The sequence below is a fragment of the Octopus bimaculoides genome, chromosome 2 (assembly GCF_046866305.1).
Source record: "Octopus bimaculoides isolate indiv1 chromosome 2, ASM4686630v1, whole genome shotgun sequence".
In the NCBI taxonomy this organism is placed as follows: Eukaryota; Metazoa; Mollusca; class Cephalopoda; order Octopoda; family Octopodidae; genus Octopus; species Octopus bimaculoides.
Window position 1 is genome coordinate 120081054 of NC_142929.1, and position 14689 is coordinate 120095742.

A 14689-nucleotide genomic window follows, 5' to 3' on the forward strand; every position below is an offset into this window, starting at 1 on the left:
TCGAGTAATTTTCGAAGTACCAGACGTGAAGTTAAATATTTCTTCTCTCTTTCTCCCCCCTCTCTCTCTCTCTCTCTCTCTCTCTCTCTCTCTCTCTCTCTCAAACAGGATTCAACTGTAATCAGACAATGAAATTTCAAATGACCAAAATACCTAGTATGTCACACTACGATCCTGTAATATGTTGTGAACCTAGGACAAGGTACGAGTTAATCTATCGTTCAGTGTGACTATTTCTTGGCTGAAAATAACATTTTCTACATGTCTTCGAACCAAGATTCTTCTCAGAAGAATTTTTCTCCTTTTCCTCGTAAGTTTTGAACCAATGAAAATGTAATCGGCACCCAATGCATAAAACAGAACAGTTATCATACACTACTGCCATAGGAAAAAGGACTCTCATGATAGCATAGTTACGGATAGATCATTTCAATCAGAGACTTGCTTGATTATTGCTGACTTGGGATTAAACAACTGCAAATTTATAGTAGTCTGAATATCAACATATACTGATCTCATTTTGTTATTTTAAGAATAAAAATGGCATACGTAAGACACTAGCACCTGGTAATGAAGTAGAAATTCTTAAATCGAATTCGTTACTTGGATGCCAGTGAATCAAATATTACTTCTGGAAAGACTGGGATCACGTTTATCCGTCGTCTACACGCAAGCACATCCAACACAAATTTATTTTAAGAACGCAGTAACACTCAACAGGTAATTGTTACATGTATATATCATTTGTTGATAATTACTGAACTTTTAAAACTGTACGTGCAAAATCTAGAGATACAATGACACCCCAGTCTTTCGATTTACCATCAACTTTACTCGTTCTGCAACAGCCCGAGTGAACTCTTCCCATCATCTTTCCCCGTTAGATTTATAGACTTCGCAAATGCATTCCACCCTCTACTGCAGGTTTTTTTTTTTTCGATAAGGACTAACATGAGTTCAAAAATGCCATTAAACAATTTCAGTATCAACAGTTAAAAAATACTGATTATATTCTGGAGCGATATATAATAGCAAGTTTCGCTTGTCGAAATTTTAATGATAATCTACAGCAATAAAATGACAACCTCCCAAGTAATTGTTTGTGTATTTACAACACAGAGTAATTGGTCGTTGAACTGATTTTGAACACCCTATTTTCAGGAGCTGAAAGAACATTTTAAATCAAATTGTAATTGAACAGATATATCTGGGAATCCTATACAAATGTTTTTAATTTTTAAAAGTATGTGGAAGACAAAATCAGAAAATCAATGAATTAAACCAAAGTGACTATTCACGAAATTAATTTCAACACCTAATTCTTAAAATAAGATTTTATGTTAATTACGTCTGTATAATTACGCATTGTACTATGTCCAGGGAAAAAAGTTTTTATATTTTCAATATTTTTCAAGTTTTATTTCTCAAAATGAGATTTCTGAATGCTGTTAAAAATGCTTGCAAATTAGAGGAAATATTTGTAAATTAAAACAATGCAAATAATTATGGAATAATTAAGGCAAATTGAAAATAATTATGCAACGCAAATAATTATACAAATTGAACAGGTGTTTAAAGTCAAATATGTTTTGAAAGAAATGAATTAAAAGTGAAATATTTAAGGTTTGGTCAACTAGATGTTGTGACATAGATCCTCTCCTAAAACATCTAAGAAATAATGGAATCCTTCCGAGAATTGGTTTCAGCAAATTCTTATGTTATATAACCAGGTAAATACAATCCACAGACGCCACTCGTTAAGATGAAAAATAGATATGCTGCAGGTAGCATTCAATGCAGCAAACATGAAAAATCAAAATAGCTGTAAACAATAACTTTATGAATTGAAATATTAGTTACTCCTTAATATTATATTATTTCTGGATAAAAATTTACGTCTTAAGAAGTATTTGGTTATGCATCACGGCAACCTATAGGACATAGTAACAAATCTTCCTCCAAATATATTCTAACTTCTAAAACTGAAAATATAAGAGATAAGGCAGACCAAGATAGAACCTTGTTACAAAGAAGAGGATGTAATCACAGTCGGAACGACATTGCACATAGGTATCATTCATCGACACCGATATCTGATTAAATGGTAAAATTATCAGCAATTAGAAACTGCACCAAAGAGTACACTAAAAATATAGAGCGAACCACGCTTTCAAAAAAAGATTGTTCGGATCGTTATTTATCCCCAAGTTGGCTTTTAAGACGCACAATACTGATGTAGTGCTCGTAATACGTGTGTACGGAGAGCTTACTTTTTTTCCGTGTCTTGAAGTTTCGACAACTTGGCCCTTCCAGCGTCTAAAATAAAAACTAAGTTAAAGTTATGACTTAATTTCGAAAAATAATCTATGTAGCTTATTTGACAGCATGAAATGTTACACGAAGGCTGACAACAAAGAAAAAAAAATTAACTGGATGAAATCTTGGAAATAAGAAAATGTGATAGGGTCAACTTGATTTATGGAAGAGTATTATGAAAACGCAGTATTGTGTGATAGTGGATTGATGTGGCTGCGGTAGAGACGACGATGAAATCTTTCATAATAGGAAAAACATTTTGTGTTTTGACCAATTTAATTAAGTTACGCATTTTATCTAGCTGATAGATATTGACATAATTGTAGATTCAATTAACATAAAATATCTCTTCTTCTAACTTAGTATGTTAAGATAACAGAAGACATACTGAGAACTTAAATAACCTAGGGAGATGATCGTATATATGATGGTGTTACTGACATAAGTTTCAGAATTCCAAATGAAAAAGAGATGAACGATAGTAAGCAAATGGATAACGGAGTCATTTCTTAATTTAAAAAATATATACTGACAAAAGATATTGAAAGACCATCACCTCTGTTTATAAACGTTAAACACTGGTGTACCGTCTTAGACAAATATAAGAGGAAGATGAGTTGAGGATTTCCAATAGACGCAAATAGATACTGCAAATATTTCCTATTGTAGTTTCGAGTAAACCAATTCTTTGTGTCGTTCGATAGACGAAAACTGTTGTGTGTACAAGTAATATATATATATATATATATATATATATATATATATATATATATATATATATATAGATAGATATATATATATATATTATATATATATATATATATATATATATATATATATATGTATGTATGTGTGTGTGTATGTATGTATGCGTGTGTGTATATATATAAACATATATACACACATACATACATACATACATACATACATACATACATACATACATACATACATAGATATATTATAGGTGTTGTTCTCATGATCACAATATTTCAATTCTCGGATCGGGCTGTGAGTTGTTGTCTTGATCAAGACACTTCGTCTCAATTTATTCTGCGATCAGGTTGACATCCGACGTCTGGCATTCTGCACCAGTAGAGGCAAATGTCGATTTAATGGAGAAAGTGAACTAGCGTCCAGTAGGATTTGATCATTATGAACAAGTGATCTATACGGGTTGTTCATCAACAAATTGCGTGAGAGGCTACCATTATATATTACTATACATACATACATGTACGCATACAAACAAACAGGCATGCATCCATCTATATATGTGTACATACATATCTGTGTATGTGTTTGGGTGGATGGGTGTTCTGTGTGCTTCTATATGAGTAGGCATACGTGAGTGTTTGTGTATATCTGTTTCTATTTACTTGTGTAAACAGGTATGGCTTATGACATGCTTGTATGACAAAAGGTTAACCTAACCATTCGGTAAAAATCTATAAAACTGTAAATATGATGAAATGCGATTTAATATCGCTGCGAATGTATAAATATTTTAAAGCAATGCTAGAGAAATGACGCATCCCAAAGACAGCTAACTGTATAACACGAAATAAAAATAATGAAATGATTCCTTAAGCAAACAATTTTTGCAATACTTAATAGCACTTGATAAGGCATTAATTATAATTGATGCTGCAGATATGGACCATATTTTAATTTAAATTCACCATCACCTTCTCTCACTGCATAGCATTTTGTCACCTAATATATACACGCATACATACACACACACTCATATATATATATACATATATATATATATATATATATATATATATATATACATATATATATATATATATATATATATATATATATATATATATATATATATGCATATATATATATATATATATATATATATATATATATATATATATATATATATATATATATATATATATATATATATATATATATATATATATATATATATATATATATATATATATATATATATGTATATATATACACACACACACATATATATAAATACATATACCTCCATTCACACACACGTATATATATGGTATACGTTACAGCTTTGATTAAAGACTTCATAAAATGTTTGTAAACCTTGCAAAAGAAGAAAATTTATGGACATATTCATTCATGATGGAAATATTTATATTTGATCGGGCAAATGTTGTATTTACGGAACCTCATCCACGTAATGGAAATTTATGTGCGCTTGTGTGTATATGTGTATGTGCTTAAGTGTTCGTGCGTTCGAAGATACAAACAACGGAAAAATACCCTTTACATGCAGTGATTTAATTAGTAGGAGAAACTGAAAATTCAGTCCACTCCAGCTCAAACTTATGCATTCTGGCTGATCCTTCATACGGAAAGTTATTTAATCCTAATTTCAAAGAATCTCTGCTTGTCAAACTTCGGAAATTCGATGTAGTTACCTGATTAATATCATATACGTAACAGTGTGTCATGGTTAGTCATTGAAAAACTTGTGTTGAAGTAGGTAAGATACTCGCTTTCCACTCACATGGCTCTGGATTCAATCTAATTACGTGTGATTATAGGTAAATAATCTCGATGTGATCTATATCTTTTGCGATAAATTAGAGATAAGGAATATTTCTGGAAGCCAGATAAAAATATGTATCTCAAGTATCCGGGTTTGCATTTATAACATCCACTCTGCTTGATAAACAGCTCAAAAGAACACTCAAACAAATACACGGTAAAATGTCAGTTGACCGAACATATGATTACACAACGTCGAAACGAACGCGGTTCCAATTACTTCACTTATGTGTCAGGCAGTGACTCAATTATTGAATTTATGGGAACATTTGCTAGTTTACAAACATCGTTGGTTAATTAGTATAAATGGGTCGAAACTTCGGTGATTAAGCAATAACTCCTACGACACCCGCGTTTAACGTACGTTGACTATAATATTATTTTGTGTTATTACACATTCTGCTGACATGTTTCATTTAATTCCACATATCTTAATTTTCATATATTTTAAATATTAAAAATTATTAAGTATTTTCTCACATAAGTTATAGATATGAACCCGTTTTCTATTATCGTTTCAGAATATTGTTTCTTCATCTACTTGAAATATCTAAACATGGCAATTATTAATTGATTCCTTTTCTTTCTTTTTTTTTGTGTAGGAAAAACATCGCTTTGGTCTGACTGGTGGACATATGAAGGTATTTCAGGTAAGATGATAAAGACACTCGATAAATATGACGTTTGAGAGTGGGCAAATTAAAATTTAACCTCTGTGTGCGCGGCTGCGCACACGTGCGAGTGTATGTGTGTCTGTATATATATATATATATATATATATATATATATATATATATATATATATATATATATATATATATATATATATATATATATACAGATATAGGGCAGGGAATTGCCAATTAGTAATAAAATTAATAATTAACAATTTTGCCAAGTAGTTCAGTATGAAAAAAACCTTTATCGGTAAAACCATGTATAATCATAAATATAAGGGGTCAGCATGAGTTGCTTCACCAACATACTGAAAATTTAGAAATAGCAGTCAAAGAACTACTGATTCTAAACGTTTCATGGTTAAGAATATAAAACTACTCTTTTCCAATCCTCAACATGATGTACGATAAATCTGAAAATGTCTGTAAACTCATGGGTATCTGACCAAGCGACATCAAAAACACATGATGAAAGGCATTTACAAAATTTATCGGCTAGTAAGTTCAACATTTCACTCCAAGAATCTATCCCATGTGCGCCACAAATAGTCCCGCATAAAAAAAGTCCTGCAAAAACGGTTCGGCAAAAAAGACAATGGGATAAATATTAGGCTTACAAAGAATAAGTCCTGTTGTCGATTTGTTCGAGTAAAGTTGGTGCTGCAACATGGCCGTAGGCAAATAACTGAAACAAATAAAAGATTATCTTGTTCTCATCTGTGTTAGTTATTAACCTGTTCGAAACACTCGAGCTATTTTCATCTCACACTCATTTTTCTGTTTGTTACATTTAGTCACAACTTACTAGGTACGTATGTATGTATGTATGTATGTATGTATGTGTGCATGTATGTATGTATGCATCGTTTATGTATGTATGTATGTGTGTGTATGCATGCATGTATTCATGCATGTATGTAATTATCTATAAATAATAACACAGGTGGGTCAGGTTTACTACAGCAGTTTCAAATGTGTTATTTACAGATGATCGAAAATTCTGAAACAGCTGTATTGAACCTTCGCCTATTTGTGTTATTGTTTATGCTTCACTACACTGAGAACGTTCTTTTCGTTGGACCTTGTGCTGACAGTGGACTAAGCAACACTTGATGGAGTATTCTCTTGTGTAACTTTACGTGCACGTGTATTTGGTCAATAGTTGTGAATGAATGATTTACTGGGAGGTCAAATTCGTATTTGTTGTAGTACGCACACAATTTTAGTCCACAGGTGCGCTATCCCCGACACTACCTTGTTACCGTTGTTATGTAAATAGCTTGATTCTATCGGATCCAGAAAATTACACACACACACACGCAAACAATAGCCTATGTATATATATATATATATATATATATATATATATATATATATATATATATATATATATATATATATATATATATATATATATATATATATATATAACAGTAAATCCAAATGAAGGAAGAACAAACACAAATAACAACAATGCGAGGACGTGGCAGACGGTCACGGAAGGAAAGATAGGTCATTTAACGTTTCGAGCAAAGCTCTTCTTCAGGAACAGGAGACAGAAGAATGTCCAATATAAAAGGAAGGCGGAGGGAAAAATAGCCAACGATTCACATGTGGTTACATTTTGAAATGACCCGAATGGAATGGGTTTAGAAAGGTATTTGACTGGCAGTTTGAAGTATGTGTGTGCGTATGTGTTGCTTGTGTATATGTGTGTGTGCGTGTGTGTTATATATATATATATATATATATATATATATATATATATATATATATATATATATATATATCAGCATTTTTCTGTGCATACTTTAAATACACTACGTGCTTCTATTGCGTCAGTGTGTTATCTTTTGTTAACATATTATGACGTTATGTAGCCAATGCGCTCTTCGCTACTTTTTCCATTATCGAAGCATCCAACATTTTTCTAATTACATCTTACTAATTTCTTGTATACACCATATTCATTAATTTAATTATAAATTCTATTCAAGTTAAGAGACATTTCCACATCCATTTCGCAGTTACTCATTACTACATGCCTGTGTGCAGTTAAGTTTTAAATTTTACATAGATTTAGTCATTTTATCCAAGCCCCTAAATTTCTGCCATTACCACTTTTCCTTCTTCAAATTTAAATCTACATATTCTTAGCTATTTTTTTTTCTGCAGGACCTGCCAATCAATCTATTTATATTTATACATAAGTAATATATATGAATCTGTCAAAATCTCTGTCGGTACCCAACTCTAGGTCGCTACCCAACTCTAGGTCGCTACCCAACTCTAGGTCGCTACTCTCTTTCCCTCCCTCCCCACATCTCTCTCTCTTTCTCTCTCTCTCTCTCTCTCTCTCTCTCTATATATATATATATATATATATATATATATATATATATATATATATATATATATATATTTCTGTATACCTCCAACTATCTGCTTGTGTCTCTCTTTCTTTCCCTACCTATATATCTAGCTAGCTAGATCTCATTCAATCAATAATACCTAAATTCATATACTTGCGCACGGGAGGCGTTATTCATCTACTGACAGTCCTCTACATATATACTGAAATATGTTTATGAATGTCATTCTATTTATACTAAAATTTGCTCCTTTCTAACACTTCATATTATCAACCACACAAACCACCGATTCCACTATGAGTACAAAACGCATTTTAAAATATTATATTACGTTTACCTTAACTTATTTTTACATATTTATAAATTCTTTTTCCATATTTACACTGAAATGTCCTTCCTTTTATTTTTCATTTAATATGCATTCAACACTGAATATTAAATAAAAGCTCTAGCTATCCCATAACACTGAAAAATTCACGTGTTTCTTCCAAAACAATTCAAAATTTCCTACCTCAATTTATTTGTTTATTTTAATTCTCAAAACACTTTTAAAGAATATCATGCATTTTCATATCTCTCTGTATCCATTTGCTTGAAAATTTGATTTATTTGATTAATTAATTTATAGATTATTTATTTCCTGACTATTCATCTATTCTGTTACGTTCTACCCTCAACATTTCCTGTAATATTTTATCCCCACTTTTCACTATCATGTAAAATTCAAGCTTTATCTCTGTGAGAACTTGACGAAACAGACGTATAAATGGCCAATTTACAGTTTTCTTGGAAACCTCAACGTCAATGTCTATGTTAAAATGACGCTTCTTACATGTCAGTCTTGTGGTCGTGGTTTTAACACTATGCTTATATCATATGAAACACATACTTTTACAATGAAGCAACCTCGGCAGCAGAGGAAAGTGCCTATAACTATTTTGCCCAAGGTTGCGAGCAGAGAAACATCAGTAACATTACGATAGTTAATGAACATGGGGAGAATTATGAAATACAATCTGATGCAAATCTCACTCCAATGAGCTTTGAAAAATTATAAGTGACACAAGATAAAAAATTCTCTAGTTCCCATAGGCGTGGAGACTTGTCACGAAAGACGCAAGCCACAGAAGGAATAAATCATCAAAATCTTTGCATGGGCTACCGATAACTTTATAGCATTCCGCTTCGAATGCTGCTTTTATGCGATTCAAAAGTAAGAGATCCACACTAAATACCTGCAGTACAAAATACACAAAACATTGACGGACAACAAATATGGTTTGGGCAAGACTAAAACTGGAGAGGTCAAACACATTATTACCGGTTGCCATGAGGGATACTATCAGGAAAATACCCTCCTCTGCAGAAAAAATCCGAAATGTATTAAATAAAAAAAAAAGAAATAGCAGCACATAAAGACAACTAGACTTCAAGTAATTGGTCAAAAGAATATTGGTGAAATTATAAAATCAAAGCAGTCACTAAACTAAAACACAACCAGCCAGATATTGTTGAGCTGAATCACAAGAAATAAGCATGATCTAATGTGGATCTTAGCTTCTCTCTGGCCACAGATGTTTGAGCTTGACATCTTAGAGAGGGAATAGTACAAGCGATCACGATATTTGGGAAAACAGATATCTACGTGATCTTCATATCGTTTAAAGACAGCTGTATCTTATACATGCTATCACAATCTTCCTACTAACCACGTGACTAGTCAAAATAATTCTAAATAAAAAATAGAAAAAAAAAACATACATGACTAACCGTGGGCATATGTAAAAATATATGGAAAGGGTACAGAAAAAGAAAGTAGGAGTGGTGACCTCATATTCATGAACATAAAGTTAGACGCGGCATAATGCGACCTACTACTACCAAGATACTACCAATATATAATATATATATATAATACAGAAATTGCCTTATAAAAACAAGCAATTCTCGTTTTATTTGAATATCTTACTTAGTTGTATTTGTCATTATCGATTCTTGTTGAGTATCTTGGACTGCATTGTCCCTGCTTGTTGGACAATAAAAACAGAATCATAATGCTAGAAGAGTTTATTATCCATGTTTTATATACATAGAACCACTATTCATAAATCACTATATATTGTTATGAATATTGAAATTTGTGTATTTATAAACATATACGTTTGTGCATTGTGTGGGGGTATAAGAGTGCGTGAAATAGTACAATAATAGTCGGAATGCCTGATACTATTTATTTAATACACCTACGGAAAAAGAACCGAAACTCATACATACACATATACAAACATATATATGTATGTCTGCACTTATAATATATTTCTCATTCTGAATTTATTACTTTATCTCTCTCTCTCTCTCTCTCTCTCTCTATCTATCTATCTATCTATCTATCTATCCCCATATATATATATATATATATATATATATATACATATATATATATATATATATTTATATGCATATTCATATATATATATATGTATATATATATATATATATATATATATATATATATATATATATATATATATATATATATATATATATATATATATATATATATATATATATATTTATATATATATATATATATAGAGAGAGAGAGAGAGACATATATATAAATATGTATACATATATATATACATATATATATATGTGTGTGTGTGTGTGTGTGTGTGTGTGTGTGGATGTCTCTCATTAAATATGTGTGTATGTGTGTTGCATATAAAGGTTTGTTATTTAGTTGATAATGTGTGTTTAGTTATTGAACCAAATATATGTTTCCCGTTTATATATATATATATATATATATATATATATATAAGTGAACGGCTATTAAGATGTGATTATTCTTGTAATATATCTTCATATAAGTCATAAGAACAGTGATTCATAAATTTGAATTCATATTGAAACTTTTAATAATTTTGTGGTTTGTCTAAAAATGCGAAATATAGCTCTAATTTGGTTTTCTATATATTGAAAATTGTAAGTGGTGCTCAGAAAAAGTGTTTTACTGGTCGAATTTTGTTGTAAATCATAAAATGAAATATTGTTATAGAATGATCTTTATATAACATTTATTGAAAGGGTATTAAAGAACACCAATATACTAAACTAGTAGCAGCCTAGATATGTAGTTAGAAGTACTTCAATTTACTCACCGATAAACAAAAGAATATATATGAATAAGTCAATGGCATCTATTCGTGCTATGAAATTTTGTAAATGAGGTAGTAGTTGTGTGTGTATGCAAGTTTGTGTTCCTCGGTGTGTATATGCATGTGTGTGTAAACCTGTGTTCATCTGCCTCACTCTTGACTGAGCAGACTTATAGTGAATCACATTACATTCTAAGGAGCACGTTAAGCCAATAAAGACTGTAGGGTTTCAACAAATATTTGACGGATTTTCACAGCAGTTGCATTACATTGGATTACTATTTTTGTATTGTATTTTGAAACCATTTTTGTTTCTGTTTAAACTTAGGTCTGATCTCCTCGAATAATCCTATGATCCTCAAGCAGATTACAAAACTGTACCTCTATGAGAGTTATAGCGTCTGCTTTGTGCCGATTTATTCTTCTTTTATAAAACATGTTATTAAGAGACAGTCTAAAAGGGTCTTCATTACTTGTTTTGTCATATGTAGTATTAGTTTACTGTGTCTATTTAACCATTTTAAAGATGCTAGAATAAGGTTTCATGAAGCTTTCACAGTATTTCTTTCGCACTAAAACAGATCACATAATGATTTCTCATATGACACGTGAATCCTGAGGCCATTTATGTGTGAGTAAAATAGATTCCTACCTAGTTTGTTCATAAGTATATGTACGTATTGCTGTATTCTAGACTGCGCATATATATTTAATAAGAAATATTTGTGTTGTTGAAATAGGTATTTTTTCTTCTCATTAATAAATTGACGGCATAGGTTAAGAAAATAATACTAATCAAGTATATGCAACAACAAAAACTACCGTTTCTTCCTATCGAATTTTATCTACTGAGATTTATCTACAAGGTTAAACTCGTCGGTCATTGTGATAAATAAGAACCTGACATCCTAGTGTCTTACAAAAATGACTCACAGCATAATATAGTCAAAAGTATACAAATGGTGAAAAACGAGTGATTTAAATTTGGGCATACAAATTCTAATCGAAATTCAATTAACATAAAGCTTTACCTCATTCAGAAACATCTAACACATTGCATCTATTTTCCCCTGTAAATATAGCTGGTGCCGTTTTTGACACTATATTCAACTCAGCACATCGGGTTAATGGATTTTACAATTCATGTTCGCTGTTTTGCTAAACCAGACCAACACTATTTACGACCGATTCCAAATTTAATCATTTGTTTTATCACATTTCTATTTGTAAACCAAATAATTGCTTTTATCTTCTTAAAGGATTGGTTGGTTCAACAACTTCAAAGATATTCTGATACAAAAACTTTTTGGTTTGTTATCGATGCGTTGTCAGTTAGCGGATTTGTGAATTATTTGACAGTCCTCTTCTGTTTGGTACATTTTCTCAGTAGCTTGAGTTTTTCTGTGGTATTATTTGTCATAAGATAGGTTGCTGTTATTTTTATCGTTTTAGCTTCTCGTCAAAATCAGTAGATCAACCTCAGAACCAGTGGCGTAAGGCAATTAAGACGATATTTTAGCGGTTTCTAGGACAGCATTATCTAAAGAGCCCCATGTTTAGGCTAATGGTGTCTAATCGGGGGGATTTAAGCCAGCTATATATAACTGGTGAAGTGACGCCAAATTGGTTCACTATTCGCTCTAAATTGCTTTTTACTTACACGATTTTATACAGCTGTTTTAAGTTAAGGGAATGAAACTCAGAGAAACAATTTCACGTATTTGGGTGATAGCATGTGACGATATGATGATCTTAAATAAAGTAGGGAGCTGTGTAAGGTTGCTGTCGCTCCTCAGCTGCATAAACTATTATAATTACAGTTGATTGAATGATGCTATCGTGTCATTGTTGACATCACTATAATGATAACGGATATGTGAAGCTGAAAAAGCCGAGCCAGTCATTATATCTGAAATAAAATTATAGGCAAAGACAAATAATATCTCGTACAGATAGAGGCAGAAATGAATTCAAAATGATTGGTACATCAAGAGATAAATATGTAGTAACACATATAAGTATATGCATGAAGACTAAAATGATTAGGTAGTTTGATACATATGCGAATGTGTGTGCGCTGACTGTCAGACATTGATACCTATGTCTCTACTGATCCTTCTTAGGTGTTTAGACTATTCGTAGTGCTTAAATTGCCTTTTGTGTGTGTGTTAACGTGTTTGTATGTTTGATTGTGCGTTCTTGAGCGTGTGCATATGCGTATATTTAATGACAGGTTTACGTTGAAGTTTTATCTTTTCAAAACTTTTTCATATTTCACTACTGTCGAACTGTGTAAGCTTCGAACCACAGCATTGCTAATGATTAAGCTCATTGAGATTTCAAGAGTTATCCGCTACCATCATCAGAAAAAAGAAACGGAAATATTGTCATATATCACGCAAGTTACAGAAGTCTATTAATCACAAGGAGAATATTGTTACAACTAATAAAATCGTCACACTTTGATTAAAAAATGTGAATATAAGAAATTCGTAGAGGTTTCTGAAAGTATTTTAGCTGTGTGATTTTCCTCTTTTCTCTATTAATTGTTTCACTCGTTGGACTGCGGCCATATTGGGGCAACGCATTGGAGGGTTTATTGGAATAAATCGATTCAAGAGCTTAAATGTAAAATTCGTACCTATATTGTGTGTCTCTTTTGCCAGTTCGCCAAGTTACGAAACTAGCCAACACCGGCAGTCAAGCGGTGGGGAAGAACACAAACACACAAATACGCACGCATATAATGCACTATATATATATATGCATATACACACATACACACAGGCATGTACACAAACTCACACACATGCGCGCGCACACACAAACACAAACACACACACACACACACACACGCAAACACACACACACACACACACATACACACACACACACAAGAACACGCACAAACCCACACACAGAGGAGAGGACACTTGTCCAAATGCCAGCAATGGGAATAAACGTGGGACAATGTTAATTGGAATCAAGCTTCGTCTATTATTATTTTCATTTCTTTTCTTGTGAAAATCTGTATAGAGTCGCATTGCTGTCAACTAATGTTTCAAACGCATTATATTTCATGTTTGTTATTATACAGAATTTTACTGCTCATCAAAACAATAAATATGCAAGAGCATTCAGAGAGCGCAAACCTCCGTCAGGGCAACACCATCGTCCTCTCAACGACTAACTGGAGATTATTTTAAAAATGAGAATATCTGAAATAAGCTCGACTGCTCTCACAAACGAAATTTCTAAAAATGACCTCGACCGCTCTCAAAAATTAAGTTAAAAGAAAAACGGAAAAATAAATCCAGAATCCTTGTTCAGTACCAGATTGATCCCAAAATCTTATCAAATCGTGCCAGTCACGAGGTCAAACATCCCTGAAAGTTTTATCCGAGTTCATTCAGGGGTTCTTGAGATATCTTGTCCACGGACAAACACAATATAAACAAACACAACTGAAAACAATAATTCCACCTTCGCTAAGGCGGATGTAATAAATAAAAGTAACAACTGATCTGTTATCAGTAACTGAGCTATCTTGTATCGAATTTTTTTTCACTTTATATCTTTAAATATATTTACTGAGACTTCGCTG

The 14689-nt window shown here is 31.8% G+C and overlaps 1 protein-coding gene across 1 annotated transcript in view; it reads left to right on the forward strand.

Moving 5' to 3' along the window:
- Positions 1 to 14689, forward strand: part of LOC106876909 (carbonic anhydrase-related protein 10) — a 1209344-nt gene that overhangs the window by 281516 nt on the left and 913139 nt on the right. The window contains exon 2 of the mRNA XM_052965551.2: positions 5478 to 5525. Within this exon, the coding sequence (XP_052821511.1) occupies positions 5478 to 5525 (48 nt within the window). The remainder of the gene's footprint in view (positions 1 to 5477; positions 5526 to 14689) is intronic.